Source organism: Dermacentor albipictus, chromosome 10, assembly GCF_038994185.2.
Source record: "Dermacentor albipictus isolate Rhodes 1998 colony chromosome 10, USDA_Dalb.pri_finalv2, whole genome shotgun sequence".
NCBI lineage: Eukaryota > Metazoa > Arthropoda > Arachnida > Ixodida > Ixodidae > Dermacentor > Dermacentor albipictus.
This window is the reverse complement of record NC_091830.1, coordinates 4,687,423-4,711,409: the sequence shown is the minus strand read 5'-3', so window position 1 is coordinate 4,711,409 and position 23,987 is coordinate 4,687,423. Positions and strand designations below refer to the sequence as shown.

Here is a 23,987-nt window from a genome sequence, read left to right as displayed (position 1 = left end):
TTGTTATGTTTTCCATTAGAAACGCAGCCGTGGGACCCACCCCATTTCAACCTGTATTCCATTCTTCATGTGGTTTAGGAATAAAAGCTGCTGATTTGTACATAAATTAAAACACTCAACACCTGGTTTTTGTCTTTTTGCCCATGCTCAGCTGTTTGGCCTCTGTCTTCCTGTATACAGCCTACGCAATCCACTGACACAAAAAAATTACATTCCGAAGCACAGCGCCATGTCGTCCTGGTGTCCTGTGTCTGGAAGCTGCCACAAGTGAATATATGAAAGCAAACCAGAACTTGCTAAAAGCCATTATGCACCTCTAAATATGTATCATCTTGTCTCGGTTGCTTCATTGAGACGATGAATGTTGCCATACATTTTTTTTTTTTTTCTAAACTCAGCCTTAAATATTTTTCACTCCATCCAGCTTATTTAGATGTATTTCCACGAGTGCTCGAGGTTTTCGGATCACAAAGTGGATTAGGGCTGTGCACAATTTTAAACATTGTAATGCTCCAGACATAGCACACTTGTAGTCCTTTACATTACATGACATGTGCTTTTCAACTGCATTGAAAAGCAGTAAGCCTCTGCTATGAAATTTTTTAGGAACTGAAGCACTTCACAACATCCTAATATTCATACTAATTATGGGGGTCACCCTGCCCTGTTAAACACCTCTAGGCCCTAATCAACTATGTAACAAGCTCACAGCTGCACAAACGATACCCACATACAACATATTCAAGACACTGTAAAGCATACGTCTGTCTTTATGATACTACTAAATATGTTTCTTGAGCTGCTTCTAAAACGTGGCATGCGGATAGCTGTGTTTTCATATGCGGTGGTTTGCCAAGACCGCTTTATGTATGTACACACATACTGAGTGTTTATTATATGAGTGCCAGATATTCATGCCTCTTCCACTAAACCCCTAGCTGATTTCTGCTCTAGTTCCACACGCAGTTAGCATTTTGCAGTGGGTTCAGTTTAGCTTCACGTCTTTGCGCATTACTTGCCTGTTTCATTCACAATACAGCCGTAGTGTGTTTTGTTTACGGCAACACCACTAAAATAAACCTTGATTTTGGTTCAGTGGATCAGTAATGCCATCTGTCACCACTATAATCAATACATCTTTCATTATAAATGTGACAGACGGGCCCACTGTTTTGTTGAAACAAAATAATATTTTTTGTGGCATTGCAACAGGCGATGTGCACTTGAGACTTGTGAATAAAACTGGCAAGTGGTGGTCGCAAATGTACTATCAAAAGGAACCCTTGCAAAACGAAAAATTTGAGCATAAGGGGTCTTGCTGGAGTAGTAATCTACACATGACACTCCTGTTTGTGCAACGCTCAGCACATGTACTGCATCTTTCATCATACAAAGACCATTGCTAGTCTCACCGGAAGCACTTTCCAAATTTGCTGTACATTCCAGCAAGCTGCCACTTCTCTGAGGAGTGCTCATACTGGGCATGAGGCGGGGCTTCGTTAGTGCAAACGAACCTTAGGTGATGGCAGCTTGATTGCGTAGGCTGTGTGCAGCCTTGAAATAGGCCATGTCGGGCACATTTGCAAATCATGTCAAACAGTTGAACCCTGGCAAAAAGTCAAAAAACAAGGTGGTCAACGAGAGCTGCATAGCTGCTGCTTGTATTTTGCGTTGTGAAGGTGCTTATGGCCAGTGCACCATGTTGTAAATCCTTTAAACCACTTTAGAATATAGTTGCACACTGTATTTTACTCACAGTGGTGAAAAACACTCATGAGTAGCGTCACCTGTTAGTGATAGTTCCATTGAGGTTGCGACTGTACACCTTTCTTCTGGCTGCATATGCTCAGTGCAATATTGATAGACTTGATGTGCATTTGTGGCAGGCATGGGTATTTTCCTCTATGCCGTGTTCCCCAGCTTATACTGCTGGCCATGCATATGCGTGAAAGGCAGCAAGCAAAACATTAATAACATTGAAAACAAAGAATTTCATTTTTGGACTTGGTTCAAGAGGTCACACTCGTATTATACAGGGTATTCCACTGTTATGAAAAACACCTCGTGTTTATTCAGTCCAACATAGCCTCATCTCTTCTTTTTGGTGAATAAAGTTGCTGGTAGTCTAATGCGTATAATTACCGAGTGTTGCATAAATAGGAACCACTGGTTAATTTCAGCTGAAATTTTGCTCATTGGTAACATTTCACTGTGGGTTCAGTTTAATACCATTTTGCAAGCATTGCTTGCCTGTCTTGTTCACAATAAAGCTAGAATGTATGCAGTTCGCGGTGATGCCACTATAATGATGCCACTGCTGTAATGGAATAGGGGAGCCATCTGCCACTGCTGTAGCAGGATGTGTTCTTCATTGCAGTGGCAACAGGGAGCACCATCATTCTGTTGCAGTGATATCAAAATTTTTTTTAGTGGAGTCCATGTAGATGTCAGAAGAACTTCAGTTTGGCCTAGTTGGTATTTACTGCAAATCATATTGACCGCAAAAAAGATGGGGACATAGGAAGAAAACACATAACACATGACAGCACATAACACATAACACATAAACAGCACTACCGCCTGTGCTGTTTATGTGTTTTCTTCCTATGTCTCCGTCTTTTTTGCGGTCAATATGATTTGATGTAGATGTCACAAACTTTATTGTGAATGAAACAGCCAAATAAATCTTGCAAATGTATTAAACCGAACCTGCTGCGAAATAGTCCTACTTATAGATGAAATTTGAGCTCAAATTAGCCAATGGTTTAGCAGGAAGTCATGAATACCTGGTGCTCCTATTAATGCAACATGATGTATTAACGGAATGGTCTGCAGGCCTTGTGTTCTAATTTAAGCATAGGCTTGCACTTCAAATGATAATGAGGTGTTCTGTTTAAGAATGGACGACACTGTATGGTTGTCACCTACATACAGTCAGCTACTTTTGCCAAGGTGAGCATCATTTTAAAAGTGCATGACCATCATTTGGACTCAGCCAAGCTTGTTCAACCGTCAGCATGCATGTGTTGACATGTGAGGGCATGTTTGCACCTGGAATTCAGGAAAGAAACTGTTGCAAATCATTCCTAGCAAAAGGAAGAAGTGTCTTAATTCTACAGCTTGCTTGAGAAACTCGCATTTGTCTTTAGAGATGCTTTTATCCTAATTTAGAAGCTTTTCGTCATTAATTCTAGGTGCTTTAAATGCAAAGCCTTTTTGTGCCGTGTTGGAGCTGAGGTCAAATGCAAGGCCACACAAGGTCAAGGTCGCAGAGTTCGTCGCTGATCCGCATATACCCGCTCGCTGGCCACTATTGGCTCAGCCCCTCCTTGCTTCATGCACATGTGCGCACTCTCCCAAGCGCCTGCTCGCACAACCCTACTGGCTTGGCGCCTCCTCTCCTTGCTCCGCTCGCCAGTGTGGGTATGTGCCCCATAAATAGGCATGATTCATTTGTGCTAGCCTCGCCACGTGCGTAGGCCTCTACTTGCAGATACAACAATGAGCCCTCGAATGTGTCAAGCAGAAGAGTCTAAGAGTGCAAAGGCTCTGCAAAAACTACAGAGGTATGCAATATGTGCTAAAGTAGAAAGGCAGGAGGCCAACCGACGGGCTGACGAGATAGGCACAGCTGTGGAGTGTGAGCAAAGAGTGAAGCAATGCGTGTCCATAGAACAGGGGCACACCAAGCGGACAGCTACTGAATAGGTCGGTGAGACTAAGTGGTGCCGATTGGAGGACTGCCACTTGCTGGGTGTAGACGTGTGCTTTCAAAGGCACTTTGTTGAAAATTAGTTTGGTGTGGCAGGTTACGACTGCCTCTAGTTCTGATCATGCATTGTCGGAGTGTCACGGCTCGCACATGTGGCGGTCCTTGAGCGAGCGTATCTCAGTGAAAATGCAAGTTCATTCGAGCTGTATGCTAGGGAGAAATGCTTCGCTTTAGCTTAGATAATCATCGAAGATGGTTTCTGCCATAATTTTTTCACTGTATGTACTTTTCTTATTTGTGACCAGGAAGGCTGCTCAGTTTGTTTTCGTGTTTGGTTGGTACATGTACAGCATAATTACACATTCATAATATGCCTACATAACCTCGTGGCATTTTTGTATAGAAGTGTGTAATAGTGTAGTGTACTAGTGCAAGCTTCACCAATCACTTGTGAATGGCAAGTTTAGGCTGCTTGGGAGTTGACCATTTTGTGTCATTCTGGGTCAAGAACATAAAGCAAGGGAGGGAGTTGCTCACTTGGGAGCTGTGCAAATCGTGTGGACTATCTGTAATACAGGTACTGGCATTATCATATTTGCAAATTTTATGACCATGAAAGGGAGTGTCATAAACAATATGCCATGTTTTACCACTAGGGGCTTTCTGGCAAGTATGAGGTTGTGGGTATAAATTCCAGCCTCAGCAGCAACATTTCAGTTCAGGAGGAATCCAGAAACACTTGCTTATTAACTATAGGTGTCAAGCATTGCTTGCATATTAAAGGGGTCGTCTAAGTTGATTGAGGGCCTTTCACTGTGTTGTCTCTCACAGAATCTATGTTGCTTGGGCATATTAGACCTGATGAGCCGGGAACATGCCATAGAATACACATTCCTATTGCCAGTTTGCTACGAAATTTTTCAATTCTGGCTTTATTGTAGAAAGTCACTTATCTGCAAGGACCATTTTGCGTCAGCATCTTTGGGTTCTGAAATGAGATGACAAGAATGCTTCCAGACCCCCGCCCCCACACACAAGCACATACGCTAACAAAAATTCATGCAAAGGCAAACTTTTCTTTAACTTTGATTGATTTGCTGAACTAACACGGGTTCAGCAATAACAACAACAATGGATACCAGCTACGATTGTGTCCGTATCAGTTTTTTCACCCTTTTTAGAATTCTGAGTGAAATGTACAAACTAGTACCAGAAAATATCCTATTTAACAACATCACTTTCAGAAATATACCAAATAATTATTTTGAGCAACATTGCTTGCACATTTAGCCTGTAAATGGAATTTTTTTTTTAACACGAAGCTCTAAATGAACGTGTGGCATTGTTACCCTCTTTTAGCAGCTGATTCTAAGATCTTTATGTTGGTGCCTTGGGCTCTGTTCTTTATGTTGTAATGCTCCAGATCTGCTTTGTAAGAATACAAAATGGCCATTTAAAGGGCCCCTCGCCAGGTCCAGCCATTTTGAGCTGACAAGCGCAGAGCATACATTGCGAGATAACGATCGCGTTTGCAAAGAATTACATCACTATGAGCCGTGGAAAGGTCTGAAATTTCAAACCGAATGCCATTTTTCCTTCTCCTCACTGCCACCCCGCTCCAACTCCAAGCCGGAGGATGACATACTCTCGTCCCTGCACCTACGTACTCGAATCCGCAGTGTGACGTCGCTTGTGGTGGCACGTGACTTCGAGAATTATTTAAGGCACCATCTGTTATTTGTGTGATCTGATGCTTGAATTGACAAATTGAACTAGAGAAATTATAAAACACAAATTAAATGTCTGCGTATTTTTTGCTTTACTTTGCACCCAAGCAAGAAAAAATGTACAGTGGAACCCCAGTTATATGTCCCTCGATTTTGTGACGACCCGGGTTTTATGACCGATTAGCGCAGTCCCGGCAAAGTCCCCATAGAAGCAGTGCATTGAAAACCCCGGTTATCCGATGCAATTTTACGCCTGACCCGCGTTATACGACGACCCTCGCGAAGTGCGGGACGGAATTGCGGACGAAAGACAAGTGCCGCGGGTCTCTTTCCTCGCTCCGTCTCTCCGCATGCGGAGCGCTTGACACCGCTCAACCAGTTCACTCCGGCACAGCTTTCTTCCCTGCCTCGTCTCATCGTTCTTTTCTCTCTCTCCTACCAGCAGCCGCCCGCGATGCTTGCTGTGCTGAAATAGCACCTTTTCTTCTCCACAATCACTTATTCTTTATTCACTTTATTCAAACGAACAAAGGTTCGTTTGAATAAAACATGATTGGTACCTGTACTGCAACATTAATTCTTGTCGCAGTTACTTTTTTGGTAATTTGGGTTTCCAAGCCCTGCAGAGTATGTTAGTAGTTTCCATCGAAGTTTCTTGTAAATCCGTCGCGCGAAATAAGTAGTATTTTTATAGGCATAATTTATGTTCAGATTTTACAATGCCCACATTTTACAATGCTTTTTCACGGTCCTGAGAAAGTCGTATAATCTGGGTTCCACTGTACTTCCTTTTCGTCTGCTTGTTCCTACGGTCGTGCAGTCACGTGCACAGGTACCAAAACGATGCCATTTTCTACCGTGTTCCAGCGTGTGATCATGCTCTGCCATCCACTTGTTCTGCCTCAGTATTCATGTAGCACTGAATCATACCGCTAGTCATGTGTCCTTGTGCACAGCGCGCAATATCGTGTGCTGTGCGAAACGATAACAGCTCATGCGCAACGCCACCAGCGAAAGTGTGCATCGACGAAAAAAATGGCGAGCAGAAAAAAAGGGAATGCGGGGCCCGTGACGTATGTGTCATGCAATCTTCAAGGTCCAGCATGGGAGAATGCATTAAAGGAATTTCGCTTGCGGAAATTGGACGAGGCGAGTGGAGAGAGTCTCGCTATGCAATGGAGCCCGCCTGCCTAAATCATGGGTTTGTGGCACTGAAATATTTCTCTCTTGGCTATTAATGAGTCGACTTGAAAAATTTTTGCAGCAGTACGCTCCCTAGAGGACACGTAACAACTTCCACCATATAACCAAAATTTGTTATGGGGCCTGGTGAGGGGCCTTTTAAGAGCAACTATTCAAAAATCAGCTGTAACATTTGATAGAGAATGCATTCACTGACTTCGGTTTTATTTAAAGTGGTTGGCTTCTAGGTACTGTTAATGTTTCTTATGTGATGGTTACTTTGAGTTAAAAATATCTGTGCGACATTTGGGCTACAAGATGCACTGCAGTAAAGGGCTTGTAATTAACTTGGACCACTTAGCATTCTTTAACCATTTGAATGCCGTACTTGTGTACATTCATCTTGCCACAAATGCACACCTCTGACCATGCCTGAGATAATTCATTAATTCAAAACATCCATAGAGTGTTCGAGCCATCTACTCAGAAGTTGACTAAAAAATTTTTATGGTAGGTTTTGTTCATGCGGCATGTAAGCCAGGAAATTAGCTCTTTCTCCATTTGGCAAGGTGCAAAAGTCTGTCATGCTCCCTTTTTTTTGTTGTACTTGCTGGGACCATAATCACTGGACAGGCTGTTTACTTACCATCCCAAGCACAAATTTGGAGATAGCAGCAGCCACAAACCATGTTTATTCTCTTTTATGCTGGCTGTGCAACGACCAGGAATTCAGGCATGTATTGCATTGATTGAATACATACTTGTGTACTGCACCACATATTTCAGGCTGTATGTTGTTGCCACGAAATTTTTTTTTATATATGTGCATATTTTCAGCATCGGTGAGTCATACAAAGCCTGGCAATGGCTGCCCAAAACATTTTGAGAGTAAAGGCATACTGATGCACATAATTTTGAGGTTTTAAAAGCTACCGTACACTTCTCATGCACAAAATAATAAAATCTAGTATGTATCAAGAACTGAAAGTTGGGCGAGTTGGTGTGAATGGTTAGGAAAAGTGTGAAGCTTTGGAAGCAAAAGATATTTAATTTGATATTAAGATACATAGTTGTCCTGCATTTCACTTTTACACAGAGAAACAAGGAAGAGATGATGTGAAAGAAGGTACAAAAGCGTAAAAACTATGAACAAGTACCAACTTGAACAAATACCAACTAGCCTTGTTTGTTGCTTTGCGGAAGTTGATACCAAAATTGTCTCACAATACCAGACCTAATGTCATCGACACTATTGTAATGTCATGACAGAGCAAAATTTACTGGTGTCGTGTAGCAGTGAAGCTAGGTATGATCATGTTGCTCGTAAAAAAACATGAAAAGGAGCGGTGCGAGCATCCTTTTCAGACTGCACTTGTAAGTGGCAGCTGTAATTGAGATGTTAAAACAGCTCAAAACAGCAGGAGACCAGCTGAAGACAGACACAGCACTTACTCTAAACTAATGAGCAGTTAAGGGAACATACCTGTAGTGCACCCTTGGCGACATCTTGTTACCTTGGCATTCATTTCCATGAGTGCAACAATGTGAAGTTGTTAAACATCACCAAGACCAGCTAACACAAGATATTCTCTAGGCCTTCTAAATTGGCAGGTTAGGCGACATCGCGATTCCAAATCCAAGACGGTGCTACACAGGAAGTTCGGCTGCAGCAATCTGGGGACTTTTTGCTGGAGACTTCTAATGTGCATTTGCCTAGGTACTACGTAGGACTGTTTCACTTTGGCGTGTTTATGCACTGCTTAAACTTGCATCCATATGTGATCATAGTGGCTGATACAGAGTCTGTAGATGGCAAATTGAAAGTTTTTTGTCGTCGGTGGTAGGCCCGTGTCACTGGGGCACACACAAGGTTTGCTGCTTCGCAGTGCGCCTTCGGCACTTAAGTGGCAGGGTCGTCGGTGACGGGACATAGGACTGCTCTGCATATTTGTCACTCAGCCACGAAAAACTCCAGTGTAATCCGGGAATGGATATTTTACAATAAAATGAATTAGCAGTAACAACCTGCTATTATTCATCAGTCTGTGGCATCTAAAACAGCACCTACCTAACCAAACCCCGCATCTCGCGCCTGGTTGATTCGCTCCCCTTGGCAGCAACCTTCCCTATCAGGCCTGGTGATGAAGCACAGGAAAAGAACACCTACTGCAAAAGTCATAGGGAAGGTGGTATAATAATGCAGAAATGTTTTTTTTTTTTAATTAAATCCATTGAACACACAATGCGAACAAATGACCTCCTAGTCATGAGAGCAATGCTTTGGCAGAGTGCCACGAAACTCTAATGAAGAGTGAGCTTCTACCAGAGTATTTATCCATTGTGGGGTAGTACAGCTAGGCTAGGGACAAACAGTGCAAAGCACAGCCTCCCCCATAGTAGTTATGCAAAAGCACATTAAAAGCAAGAGTCCTCAGCAAAATGTCCTCAGATTTCTGCACAGGAACTTACGGTGTTGCGCTTTCTTCGATTTAGAATCGTGGTAGGTAACACGTGTGTCAGCAAGCTTTCAGTTGCTTTGTTGAGCAAACAGATTAATTTTCTGGTTTCTTGACTTTGCGTGGGTTATGCACATGCTCAGTACAGCTATATAGTAACAATATTTCTTAGACCTTTTTGTCCTTCATTTGTCTTAGACTGCGTAAGCATATGTTGCACTGTTGTGCTTTTTAAACCTTAGTTGTGAGCATTGTGTGTGTGTGTCTTTCTTTGGTTTCCCATTGTTTTTCGCTGTTTTAACATCCCAACTATTGTACCAACTCACCCAATCTTCTGCTCTGGCAGCTGCAGCAATCACAGGAGTGGAGTGAGCCAGTGTGTCTGACATCGTGATGCATGCACTTTCCAGTTAATCAAAACAAAACTTGATCATAATAAGTATCATAGTAAACTGTTCAGGCCACACTGATGTGTACCACCATTCCTTTTAAGGTTTAAAGGGTTTAGTCCTTCATGTAACATAATCAGATCACAAGTCGTAAATGTAATGGCAGTACGCCTTAAGGCATCATTAAAAATATTTCTGCTCACTCATACTAGCTAAGAGCTATTCTGCAGATGCTTTTTTAATCTTGATACCGCAGCTGCTGTTAGTAATCTTATTTTGAAATTGAATTGGTGCAAAAACCTTTCCTACTTTCCTTCCTTCCTTTCATTTACCTTCCGTTCATAATCTGCTTCCTTCACAGTCAAAGCAAATGTAGTGTTCCACTTCACCACCTGAACCTTGTGCAGGCATTTTGTGTGGTGCCACCCATTATCTTGGGCCATAGAAAGGAGTTGTGCTAGCGTGAGTTTGGTAGTGCACAGCAGTTGTAAAATTTTATGCCTCTAGGAGCTTGTTCTCTTCATTCAAAAGTAATTGTCTGCATTCTTGTAGGTTTTCCTTTCTTTAAATATGCATTCACGGTGCATTAAGGTTGACAATGCCCTGCATGTCAGATTGTTTCATGCTGTCCCCGACTGGAAACCATTGTGTACTCAATGTGAAAGGGGAATGCCTGCAAGTATGCTCTAAAATTGTTTCGCAGCCTTTGGGGCTAATCTTTTGTCCCCAAACAATAATTGCTGTCAATCTTGCATGCACTTCCTTTATTTAGTGCAGCATGCCTAATACTTTCCTCTTAAGCATGCTATGTCACGCGGAAACGTGCATGCAGCTTTTGATTTGACGGTAGCAAGAGTGCAGCATTAAAGAAAGGGAGTGCTTGCAGAATAGTTTATTGTATGGGGAAAAGGTAAGCTTCAAGAAGTGCAAATTTTTCTGAAAGTGTATAGTGACTACACTGATGCTGTAAAGGGTGTAAAAGGTAACTAAGAGTTAACATTAAAGGGTTATCTTAATTGTTTCATAAATTGAATGAAGGGTGTGCATTTTAAAGGGTGTAAAGAGAGTTCCTATGATGGGACAAAGGGCCTGCTTGTTTTGTTTTGATGGTGTTTGATGGTGTAACCTAAACAGTCCCATCATGTCTTTATTTCTGGTAAACATGGTTGAATTGTTTTTCTGCTGTTTGCATTGCATGGGAACGAAGTCTATTCAGGTGACATGTCACCTTTATCCTCAATTCCCTGGCAGAAGTATTGTTCCTAGTATGCTCAGTGCCTTAAAATTGTTGCAATCTTTTGCTTAAATATTGCAGTCAAACTTCATTATAATGAACTCAAATAAAATGGAGCAAATTTTAAAAATTTTTCACCTATATTGGTATGTAATGAATGTATAATATATAGACATAATGAAGGCACCTTCGTGTCAGATGCAACTTCATAATAGCTAGAATATTATTGCTGCAATAGGTGGGGACATATGGTCTCTCTTTTGCTGCGCAGCTTCAGCCGAGGTGCCAACGACGGTCACCGCAGCCACAGTCAAGCTGCCCTCGGCTCCAACGCTGTCTGTCGCTCAAGCTCCACGCAAGCAGGCCCTGAAGTCTGGAGTTGTGGCCAAGGTCACTTCACTGCCAAGCGTGCCTGGGGCCAGTATGACTGAAGAGGACATGGACCTGAAGCTTCTTGGCATTGAGCGGGATGATATTCAGCCAATCGCTCCAGTGAAGCCACCACCAGCATATGGTCCAGCACCGCCCCCGCCACCAGTACAGTTGCCAAACCTATCGGTGCCACCACCCATGTTCCCGGTACCACCACCGAAGCGTACCTTGTTGCCACCACCACAGTACCTGGCCACTGTGCCACCACCGACTCTGGCACCCTTGAACGTACCACCACCCACAGGTGAGATTCTTGTTCTTGCACTGTACGCACAGGCTGCCATGTTAGTTCCATCGCTGGAATTTTTTGCCTTTTTTTTTGCCAAGCTAGACCAGTGAATGAAAGGCTGCATATACAGATCAGGATTAAAGGCAGAGATGCTGCACTTACTTAGCTTCAGGTTTTCCTTCGAGGTTAAGGCAGACAAGTGGAGGAAGCTCATAAAAAATGAACTAGGCCTGAGCAACAGCTGTCAAAATCCATCGTGTCACAGCAAGCTACTGTGAGAAATTCAAGGTGGTGGCACTGCCTGTCTTTCATTATTGTGCTTTTTCTGGCTTATCAAGCCTCCTCTTACAGTAAGAGTGGCTTTTCTTGGTATTTAAAAGGCTAACCTGCTAATACAGATTAACCTATTTTTCTCTTTAATGTCCCTTTGAAGTTCCTTTTCCATCCTCCCTGATGATTGGGATAATGTGCTTGCATCCCAAAACAGTGAAATAATTTCCCAACATCTGCTGTTAGGCTGTAAAGCTCTCTGTCATCTACAGCCTTGCATTGGAACCTAAATAGCTGTAGTCATGATGACCACACAAAATTTAATGCTTAGGTTGCAGCAGTAGATTTGTACCTGACTGCTTTTGTGAGTTTAGGAGGTATGCGTAGCTTTATGTGTAAGCAATTCAACCTGACATTCAGCATGTGCAACAGACGCACAAGTTCGCAATCTTAGCCTAAATACAGTCTAGGTAGTCCTGAAACAAAATGCAGCATTGTAACATAATGCACTTACCTTGTCAAAGCTGATTGTGCTTTATTTTACATCAGAATAGGAAGTCTTAAGGTCAGTGGCATGTAATGAGTGCATGGTGCTTAGGCTCAGTACTTTGATTTCTGCAACTCTTTGCAAGACATTATCTTCAAACACATTTGAAACAGTAGCTCTCAGCTTCGAAAGTAAGTCAAAGCACATCAGTTAGAGAAATTATTTAAAAGTAACGCTGTGTGCCGCTTGGGTAATTGTGCATTATTCTTAATGCAGTAATGTCTTTTTCATTCTACCAGTTTTCTCAGCGGCTAATGAGGTGCCATAAAACTCATTTCAGCTACCTTGCATGTGAGGCCTCATTTACTAACCCATGGCAGACCTTTTGTGGAAAATGCTGGCTACGTCAAGCCCAACAACAACAGGGTTACATGTAACACAGTGGTGCCCCTGCAAGTGTTGCGGCTGCCACCCCCGCCACCACCTGATGAGCCAGAGCCACCAGCAGTGCCAGTAACAACAACAGGAAACACGACTGTTCAGAGGCCCACCAACCTCATTCCCATCCAGAAGGCTGCACCCACCAGTTGTGCAACATCCACTGCTAAGGAGCCCCAGGAGTTGACACAAGCTGCTGAACCTTCCGTTGACTCCAGTGATGGGAAAGATGCAACTGCCACGACTACCGAAGCAGCTGCAAAGTTGGAGAAAGCCAGTGCAGGTGATGTTAAGCCTGTAACAACTGTGATTGATGAAAAAGCCACCAATCTGCCTACTGAAGGTGCGAAATCAAGAGCAAATGTGGACGTGAAGTTTGCTACTGCTGCTGATGTTGCGAAATCAGGAGCAGAAGATGCGGACAGTAAAGTTGCTACTGCTGCTGACGTTGCGACACCAGAAGCAGCAGATATGGGCGTGAAGGTTGCTACTGCTGCTGACGTTGTGAAAGCAGAAGCAGAAGATGCGGACGTGAAGGTTGCTACTGCTGCTGATGTTGCAAAACCAGAAGCAGCAGATGCGGGTGTGAAGGTTGCTACTGCTGCTGACGTTGTGAAAGCAGAAGCAGAAGATGCGGACGTGAAGGTTGCTACTGCTGCTGATGTTACAAAACCAGAAGCAGAACATGCAGACATGGAGGTTGCTACTGCATCTGATGTTATGAAACCAGAAGCAGAAGATGTAGATGGGAAGGTTGCTACCGCTGCCAATGTTGTGAAACCAGAAGCAGAAGATGTGGATGTGAAGGTTGCTCCCCCTGCTGCTGATGTTGCCTTGGAGAGTGCCACTCAGCCTGTTAATGAGTCAGTCAATAAAGCTGTGGCTACGAAACAATCAGAGCCATCACAAGGTGAAGCCTTACAGTATCCTGAACCTCATGAAGTGACAGTGCTTGAAGGGGTTGCACCAGTATCCTCGGACAGTTCACTTACCATAAGCGAAAGCTGTGTGGGCACAACCATGGCTGATGTTCCTAGCTCTGCCGTTGAAAATGAAGGTGATAAGACCGAAGATAAATTTGAAGCCTCTATGATCTCCCAACAGCAGGTCCATGCCGATGTTTCCCTAAATCAGGAGAGTGAGGCAGTGCCATGCCCTTCTGTTCAGACAGAAGCCGCTGAAGCTAATGCTGAACACGCCACCGCTAGCTCCGCAAGTGAGAAGGACTTGAAACTGAATGAGAACACACATCAGCTGTATAGTAAAGAAACAAGCGATGCAGAAAATATGCAAGTTACAGAGCAGTCTGGAACTAGCAGTTCTAGTTCCGCTTTGCAAGGGCAGCAAATCCCAGCTGTTAGTGCAACCATTGAAGCTAACAAAGCAGACATGGTAATTGAAGGCAGCGGCTCGAGTTTACTAAACATTTTAGAAACAGTGAGTGAGGGACAATGTCATACAGTGCCCTCTTATGACTCAGAAAAAGATGCCTTTAGTTTGTCGGAAAGCGATCTGTTAAGTTGTGATTTTAGCTTGCAAGCTGGTCCAGCATCAATAGGAACAGGTGAGGAAACCGTATTTGCTGAAACTAGAAACACTTGTTCTCAGCCTGAGGAGCTTTCGGCAGGCAAGAATGTGATTGCAGACTTCAGTTTGGAGGACAAGACTGACACTGCTGAAGATATGTCAAATGTTGAAAATGGAGCGAACGTTGTAAAAAGTTCAGGTATTTTAAGGGGCGAGACATTTATTCCAGAAGACCAGAATTTTGAGGGAGATTCATGTTCAAGTGCCACCACTGAGATTGAGGAAAATGTTTCAAGTGGAATGGAGGTCAAATATGGAGACAGTGAGGAGCCTTCAATTGAAAAGAATGAGATGTTTCATGAAGAGAGTACAATGCTCGCTACCAAAGAGGAAGAGCTGCTAGACATGAACACTGAAGGGCTAATTGTTGCAGATGTATCGGAAAATAATACATTCACGAGCGAAAAAGTTGTTTTGGAGTGTGTAGACGGTACAGGCAAGACTGAGACTTATGCAGATCTACCTGTCGGTAATTTCAAAGACAGTGAAAAATTCATTGAAGATGTAGAGGCAGCCAGTGCCACCAGCTGCACACAAGTGGTTATGGAAGATGCCACTACAACACAGTTTGTCCAATGTGAAGAAGAGGCAAGCACTGTAATGGAAGAGGAGGAAGTGTTGAACAGCGTAGCCAAAGCAGGAGAACATGCAGAAAACATGGCTGATGCAAGTGAAAACTGCCTAGAGTTTGGCAGTGCAAGCGAAACGCTTGATTGCCAAGCTGACGCTGTGGTGCCATTTGCATCATTTGATGAGCCGTCCACCGCAGGAGATTGCTCTGTGCCCGTAGTGACAACACTGGGCCTGGACAGCCTTCTGGACGACTGCCCAGACTGGAAAACGGCCATTTTGGATGCCACTGACACCCTTGACGACAGTATGCCAGGGGAGGGACTCTTTAACAGCGCCTCTGTTTCAGCGGAGCCACTGGTCAGCGCAGTGGCTGCGGGGGGTGTGGCTCGAGACAGTGCAGGATCTGAAGACAAGCCCAGCGACGGAGACTTTGAGGCGAGCGGCCAGCTGCTGCAGCCAGATTTGGTGAGTCCCAGCAGGACTGTGCATCTCAGCATTCTTACCTTTCATTATTTCCAGTCTCTACCGTTAATCATTTCTGGTGGGTGAGATAGCTGTCAAGTTACTGTTTTTATGGTCATTGCTCTCTGCGTTTTCCAAGAGTCTTTAACATAGGAAGTGGGTACGCCAAGAGATAGATAAGGCACTTTGAACTTCCATGGTGGCTCGGTGGCTATGGCACTCTGCTGCTGACCACAGGGTCAAAGGTTCAGTGCCTGGCCACCGTGGCCACATTCCAGCGGGAGCAGAAGGCAAAAATGCTTGTGTACTTATGTTTAGGTTGCATGTTAAAGAACCCCAGGTGGCTAAAATTAATCTAGAACCCTCCATTATGGCATCCCTCATAATTAAGTGTGTAGTTTGAGGACGTACAGCAGAATGTTGACATCCATAGTAATGACAGCCTGTGGACTTCCATGATGCTGCATGTAGCGAAGTAATCGCAGAAAATTTAATTTTTCAGAGCAGTTTCATTTTGTTCACTATAGGAAGGGCTGTCTTAAGCACATGCTGTATGTTCATGATCCAGTTTTCATGCTTCTGATATTTTCATGATGCAAGGAAGAAACTCACTAGCAGCTAGAGTTGATTTTTGTAGTTTGTATTGCTGTGAAGAATGCTGCCTTAAGTAGACTGCAACTCTGTGTCTGAAGTTCTCACACTATTCAAAAGAAAGCCGCTTTCTGCTTAAAAAAGTAACAGCTCAAATATATGAGAATGCATTTTTTTTAGTTTAGAACTTGCCTGTGGTGAACTTCCGAATCAGCTGTTACAAATAATTTCATCTTATTGACCCGACTTGTTGCTTGTTAAAACTTAAAAATACCCGAATTGGGCCCGAACGATTATTTGAAACAGCAATATCTATTTCCTCTTCTAGTAAAGTGACCAAATTGGAGGTCACACCATCTTGTATGTTGGCATATGTCTGTCACAAATTTTGAACCAATCTTGTTTTTCAGCCACCAGTATATTGTGTTATGTGAGAAACTGACTTGCCTAGTTACATTTGTATGTTGCGTTTTGAATGTTAGCAGTTGAGTGTGTCATGTTTGAAGTGCCTTGGAAATGTTGCATAACGTTTGTTTCTCTTTCAGCAAATTTTGGACAGTTTGTTCAAAATCTGTCCATGCCAAATAGGCTCAAGGTGGCAGTCTATGTTGGCACCTTGCCGCCTCCTCGACCAGAAGTGATGTTTGCTTGCACGATTGCGTTAATGATCGTCCTTATAACCACAATGCCTTCGCCTAAGCTTATAAAAAACTACGCTCTGCCGTGATCATTTCACCACAAGTTTGGCTCTCTATTAGTAAAGCAAAGTTTTTATAACAGCGTCGTCAGGGATAACAATGCGAACAGCGATCAAAAAGATGTGGCAAGGTCACCTGATCTGGGGCGTGTTGGCCGATGGTTTTCGTGCAAAGCACCAATGGATGGTTTAGACTGCAGATGCCATCAAAGCAGTTCGGTGAATCGTGAAGTAGCTGTTTTGCACTAAAACCGATATGTTTCGATGTGATGGCCTAGCGTAAGTATCTTCTTCGGTCACTTGTTTTTATTGCCACTTGGCCTTTTGTCAAGTGTGTTTTGCTAGTATCCTTTTTGTGGGAACAGAGTGTCCGCTTTCTCCTCAGTGCCAGCTTTGTAAGGACATTTAACAAAGTTGCATGTGACATGAAGGTACCTTCGGGATATTCAATATTTTTTATAAGCATGTATTTGTTACGTACTGATATCAATAAGACAATATTAAATTCACTTTGTTATATTCAATATATTCATGTTTATTATAATGAGGTTGCACTGTAGTATTTCAGGAATTTACACATTCTGTTCCCTCAAGTGGATGCGCTTCGTGCTCTTTGTGAAATACATTGTGCTTGCCCTAATAACTTGTGCCATTAGACTCTCCACATGATATTTTGGGTTGTTGTGAAATGCATCTTTGTTGCTCTCTTTCTTTTGTCCCATGTCCCTGCAAAACCATTTGGGACGATCAATCCGACAGGGTGAAGTGCCACTCGAAGATGCGTCACTAGGTGCTGCTGAGCCAGTGCTTGATGACGCCAAAACTTCTACTGAAGGTGCGATATCACCAAGCACATTTTGCCTTGTTGGCGAACGCAGTTATGCTAGACATGCGCTTTGTTAAAACAACCTTTGTAGAACTTTTGTAGAAAAAAGTGCAGTTCACTTTGTACAAAATCCATGTTTATTTAGTGCTTTTATGTTTCTTGCACCTTTTAAAGGGACCCTGAAACGATTTTGATGATCTTGTACAAACGTACCGAATCATTAGAGTAGGTCCTTTTGATCATTTAATCATGGATTTAAGTGCTCCGCATAAAGTGTGTAATTTATTATAAGGTTTTAAAACTGTATTGCTGCTGATTGCACTGGTTCCTCTCTCCTGAGTTTTCAGCAGCCCCCTCCCAATTCACGGTGTTAGCCCAAATGATGTCAGTTGGGCGACCTACCCATTTGGCTACCCAGGTCACATAGATAATTTTTCCAACTTTATAATTAACAAATGTTCATAATAGTTGGAATGTTGCTTAATTTGTTTCTGTAAAGGAAGTAACAGAGGATACACAACAACAATTTATCACTACACTCAAGCACTTCTGGCACACAGCAGTTGTGGTCTTCTTGTGTTACAATGTTCTTCACGCTGACGCGAGCTGCGCCATCAGTGTTGGTCTCGAGCTTCCTCTTTGTGAGAACCATGGGTTGTCCTTATGTTGTGGACTGCAAATATAGCAATAGGTGACATGTCAAGCTGCAACGTCGCGTCCCTTTGCAATGAAACATGCAGCTGGAGCGGCTGCAGCACATCGGGCTGTTGGTATCCAGTGGGCACCAGCATCTACGTGTTTGCAGCCATCATTTTGGGCTGGTGTATTTGCTAATATAAGTCGAACACATTTATAACGATTCCAATTATAACTATTTATTGGTTATAACGACCACATTTAGTGCATTTATGATTTCCCTACCCTTCCTGTGGAAACTGCTTCCAGATATAGCATACATTTTTTACATCGCCGTACTGCTACAACAAATGCTTCGAACCCAATCACGGTAAAAAAAGGCACATGCGAAGTACCAAAAGCGCGGAAGCGTGACCAAACTGGACGCATAGCAGTGCGTCCCATTCCAGTCCAACTGCAACAATGGTGCGACCTTTGAGATGAGCGAGCAACTGCCTCACGCAGATTCTGGAAGCTGCAAAGAAGGTCAAACGTTTTCAAGGCATGCCTCCAGGTTGAAGGCATGCCACCACGCAATGATCGGCAGTTACTATGCCATTATCAGGAGATCATGACTTGGCGTGGCAGCACTTCATTTATGAGTTGCCAATAGCTGATAATGGTTTGCGATGATCTTTTACCTTTCGAACATTTTTTTTATTTTTCCCCGAAGCAACATAGCGTAATTTTGCAGCTCTTGTGTAGTTGTTGCACAGTCATAATGCTGAGACCGAGATGTCCAAGACCTTCACACAATGGCAGCATGCCGCAGTAGTTTCCGAAAGTTACGCTTCCGGCCAACTATAATGCTTCTCTCTTGTGTGCAGAATACAGTCATGTCCCACTGTTTGTAATATATATCACAAGCTCTCGAACTAAAAATGGTGGCCACACTTGCAGTTTCTGAATGACAGGTGATCGAAACAGGTTGCTGTTTTGAAAGAGCTACACAACGTCGCTTTTTGTTCTTTAGATGGACATTTCTAACGGAAGTTTGCAGCTGGGTGTGGGAACGGACTAGGAACAAAAATGACACTGAAAATCTGGTTTTTGGAATATAGTGCTGCCGAATTGTAACTGCTGATGCCAGCTTCAGTGTGGTCAATTTTTTTTTCGTTTGTAAGGGCCAGTCCATGTACTATAATGAACTACCGATAAAATGAACACTTATTGTGGAACCATCGAGTTTGTTATAAACAAATTCAGCTGTAGAAAGTTTTGATGTGTCCAGTATTCAGGTGAACGTGAGCACAAGTGAACTGGACGTTTTACCAAATGAGTGGAGGCACAAACGGGGACAGCCTGCACATAGTAGTAACCAAGTATATTCTATTTTGTTACTGGTAAAAATATTCAGCAGGAGTGTGATCGAACACATTGGCTTTTTAAATGTTTAATATGTTTTACACTTGGTTACAGCAGTAGTAGCTCTGTGTTTGGCTGGTTAAGCTTTGCGCCACCAGGCAGCTGCACTGAGCTCAATCAGACAAGCACAAAGCTAATATAGCAGTAACCAACGTGGAAAGCCTGTGCAGGCTACTCAGGCCACACACATTTACACTAAAGCCTGTTCATCACAGTGGCAGTAGTATAGAGGGGCTATACTTTACATTTTCAGACATCCATCATAACGCCCAGGTCGCCTGCAGTTGCCAGTATGGCAGACACACTCGGTGCTGCGACAGAATGCTTGCAGTGCATGCCGCTTAGATAGCTGTCTTGGGTGATCAATGCCTAGTGGGCTAGTGGAGAGGTTGAATAGGCTTAGTGTGCTGGCTCCAAGGTAACCACAAGTAGATGACATCACATCATGACGCAGAGCCAGTGAAGGTGGAGCTTAGCCCTAATCACTTGGTGAATGAGTTGAGGAGGAAAAGCATGACCAGGGAGGAGGGAAGCTTGTAATCGTCTATAGCTCTCAATATGAGATGCTTCACTTAAATTGTGGTGCTGATATTTTACTCTAGCTATACTCTATGCATCTACAAAATTTGTCCGAACCATTTCAGGGGCTCCTTAAAGGCCAACTGCAACAAAATTTGATTTTGGCATAATCAGTGATAAATGAATATGATAAGCTACTGAAGCAGTCTTGGAAAAAGCAGCAAGGGTGATAATTGCTGAATTTCCTTATTAACAGCCTTTTAGTAGCACTGAAGTAGAGGACACGTGCACCTAGTTGTTAAATCCCAGTATGTGACCTCCGATTTTCAACACTCCGTAGGCGCTTCCGGATTACGAAAGTTATGCCCACATGTCATACTGGTTTTCAGTATTCTGTTTCCAGTGTCAATTGCAACAAACCATAATGACAATGGTGCTTTTATTTGGTTTTTTTTTTACAATTTTAGAGTAAAAAACATGTTTTTCCTTGCTTTTCATGGCGCATCCACTCACAACTCAAAAATTTTTAATGTTGGCTGTTCTACATTTACACTACCTGAAACTAGGCTTTTTACATGGTCTGAAATTTTGATGCAGTTAGCCTGTAATACTACAGGAACTGGACTGTAGTAGTGTGCGCGTAAACACTCAAACATAAATTTAGTAAGGATGTCTATTTAATTGTTTCATACCCCTCTCAAAAATTTTAGTGAAGCATCTAAGTGGTTAATGAGGCATAGAGTTGTATTATGTGAGTATCTATGGGATACATTGCTCAAACAGAAGGCGTAATTTACCATAATCCAAAATCGCAACTACCTTGTATGTCACTGTCAGGTGAAAGTACACACTAAGCACATGCTGTGTCCTGTTTGTCATCTTTGGTGCATTTAGTTGTTTCCTTGTCAGTCACAAAGATACATATGTGGCCCACTGCTCTCTTGGTATATCTGCTGATGATGTGCGTCTAGTTGTCTTTCATTTAGTCTTGTAAGAGCAAAATAGTGGTAAAATGTCTAAAGATGTCAGGATGTGGAGTGTGTTTGCTGGTAACATCGGCATCTTCTGTCTGATCTACTGAAACAGAAATTGTCTGAAAAATTAAACAACACAGGGTTGTTGAGTTATAGTTCTTATTGTTGAAGTGCTATAATATCTGTGCATTCTACCTGCTTTTTATCATATTGGGCTTTAGCTACAGTGTTCTTTTTTCAAAATGTACACACCACATGCTGCTTACTTAATAAGCTTCAGAGATAGTCTGACTAAACATGTGGAGATTCATTTTGAAGATCTGTTTCAGGTTCTTTCACTTTATTTAATGCTTTCTGGTGGAAGCTCTTTTATAATAGGGGATATTCAAAATGTCAAGCGCCATCTATTGACATGCATCAAAGTGCCATTCGCCTTCGAGCTTAAAGCACGACAAGAAAATCGCTCACTCAACAGCATAGCTACATTCATAGCTGCTGCTTTCATCATTGTTCTGTGGTATACTCCCAGTGCTGTTTGTTGCTATAGGCAAAGCAAGGGCTTCGTGGGAATGCTGGCAACAAGCTAGGCTTGTTTCTCTCGGCAGTAAGCATAATAAAATTGGTGAATAAAATATAAAATCTGCATGCTAAACAGTAGTCAGCACAGACAATTTCCATCTCGTTCCCTCTTTTCTGCTTGTTTACTATCCTTTCATAAAAAGTATCCCTCTCCCCAGTTTATTTAGTTATTATCATAATTCTTTTTTTGCCACGTCAGCTTCATTTAAATTACTGCTCAAGCTGAAAAACACTTGCTTCCATACAAGAAATTTTTGGAAATGTGAACACTTGTTTAGTCTATGTGAGCGCAACTATTTTGTTTGATCTTCTATGTGAAGGCACTGCTGTTTTATACACTTCGAGCTCAAAACATAGTTTGGGAAATGGAATGAGAAACACCTTTAAATATTTTATAAAAAGTAAAAATAAAGGAAATTTCTTAAAAGACAGCACGTCAATGAAAGTTTTATTTCGATTTCTACTGAAAGAAAAGTGAACAAAAGCGCTTTAACATTTTAGCATAAGCGTGCAGCTGGGTAATTAATAATGCCATTTATTCACTGAAATGTCGTTAAAGCTCAGTAAAGTCCATCAGAGCAGGTTTTGCCATATGAGAAACCATGGAAGATGGGGTGCGGCGTCAGTGCACATCGCTCTACACTAACTAACAGTTAAGCAAAGTTATAAGAATAGACAAGGCCCGCGTACTCTGACTTCTAGCCGTCACTGCTTCACCAAGCAGCACACAGTTAGATAGTGTGTGCACTTGTTTCTTGTACTTTCGTGTAGCACTTAATTATTGTGTACTTCATTTTCTGGCTGTTGTACTGAGACACTGCAATATGTAGTGCGCCTAACCGTGCGTTTGTGGGGTTTTCTCATGGTTTTGCCTGTGCTTGAAGCCACAGGGTCTGTAAACAGTGTCCTGTAAACAAGTCTTCAATGCTTACGAATACCTGAAGCACAAAAGCAGTGCGTGGGACACAAGTGAGAGAGAACATGTGCAACATTGTATCACATGAAAACAATAAAGTTCACTCTTCATTAATCGCAGGTTCATAAAGCAGTTTGTTTCATTTTAGTGATCTGAATGGTGACATAGTGGATAATCACCAAGCTGCTGAGGACACACACACTATGCAGGCACTTTGCAACTGCAGCTCTGGGAAGATGGCAGATGCGGCCAGTGTTGCCAGATCATTAAGCATTTGAATATCCCCTATTAAGGGTTTGGCAGCTAGTAATAACTTGAATGCAGTACAACACTGTTATTTCACATTGATAAATTGGTAGGCTAAATCTTTGTGTAGCTCACCTTCACCAAAGAATTTATATTGCAACAATATGTTATCAGTTTATTGCTAATGCTTACAGTACTGATTTATAATATTTATCTGTGCTACTTTAGGTAGGTTAGGAATAATGCATTGCTTATAAGGTTGCTACCACATTCTCTATATTCTTGTTATGTATGCTGTTGTATTTAGTCAGGAACAGGCATTAAGAGTGGATACAAACTAAGCGTAAACCTATGCACTTCTTTGTTCAGATTTGTACGCAACTTTAACAAGTGTTATTTCTTTAAAAAATGAAAATCGCAGATGAATGTGTCCTGGATGGAGACTTCGCGGTGGTGGATGAATGCTCGGACGAGGTGGCGCCTAATGAAGACGACGATGGCATGGTTGTCATGGATCAAGCATGAATTGGGGACAGACGTGGTTGACTGTGTTTTGTTCTTTCTTTTCATCATTTTTTAAAGCATTTCTTACATTTATTTTGTTATGTCATTTGTTACCGCATACATTGTGCATTTGTTTGAATTTCCTTTGCTGGTAAACACATTGGGAATTACTCCTTGCCTTCAGTCAGCTATGTGTGATAGCAGCTCTGTGCAACCAGTCTCCCCTTTTGTGATCCCCTCCTGATTGTGTAATATGCCTTTCATGCTTTCAATAAAGACATTATATCAAGACCGTATCTGAAGTATCCAACTGGAAGACCATAGCATTTGTGTGATGATGCTCTGGATTGTGAAGCATTGTCTGGAGAATGGCAGAGAGCCATTGCAAGAGATAATTTTTGTAGAATATGATAGCAGGGGAAGCCCTGCGTGAAGAAGCCAGTATGTTCAAGAGCACGGCACAAAAAGAAGATTGTGAGCGTAAGTCTCTTTAGCTGCATGTCTTCTATAGCTTGTCAGCTCTGATTTGAATTTATTTGACCTTTGAAAATTTCGGAGTGCATTTTTCAGCATTTGTTTTTTCTTGTTTACACTTCTGTGACAGAGTAACGGGCAGACAGTCCTTTTCAAAAAAAAAAAGAACCGGTGTCACCAGGTAGGTTTTCAAGACAAATTATGGCACCTTCATCACCACAGAGAAGTTCATTGTCTGCGTTAAGACCTGGAAAGAATCATCAGCACCTTCAGGATGTCATCTCTCCTTTTTGAGGGGTTTTGAGTCTGCTGGGTTTTACCAAGATCATCATGGAACTCGGTGCAATTAAATGATTTTATATAGAACTGGTTCTGTTTTGAAATTTTGCTGACAGAAGCAAGAGCTGCTGTAAAGCAAGCTCATTTTGTTGCTCATGGTGTAG

The 23,987-nt window shown here is 42.4% G+C and overlaps 1 protein-coding gene across 4 annotated transcripts in view; it reads left to right on the top strand.

Annotated features, from left to right (window-relative positions):
* LOC135920271 (zinc finger protein 318-like) overlaps positions 1-23,375 on the top strand; it is an 87,889-nt gene extending 64,514 nt beyond the window's left edge. For 2 of the 4 annotated variants that reach the window (XM_065454440.1, XM_065454438.1), the window contains 4 exons: positions 10,972-11,376; positions 12,459-15,181; positions 17,226-17,301; positions 22,988-23,375. In XM_065454440.1, coding sequence (XP_065310512.1) covers positions 10,972-11,376; positions 12,459-15,181; positions 17,226-17,301; positions 22,988-23,091 — 3,308 coding nt within the window. In that variant the 3' untranslated portion in view covers positions 23,092-23,375. The remainder of the gene's footprint in view (positions 1-10,971; positions 11,377-12,458; positions 15,182-17,225; positions 17,302-22,987) is intronic. The other 2 variants (XM_070527869.1, XM_065454439.1) reach the window with 2 other exon arrangements.
* The last annotated feature ends 612 nt before the right edge of the window (positions 23,376-23,987 follow it).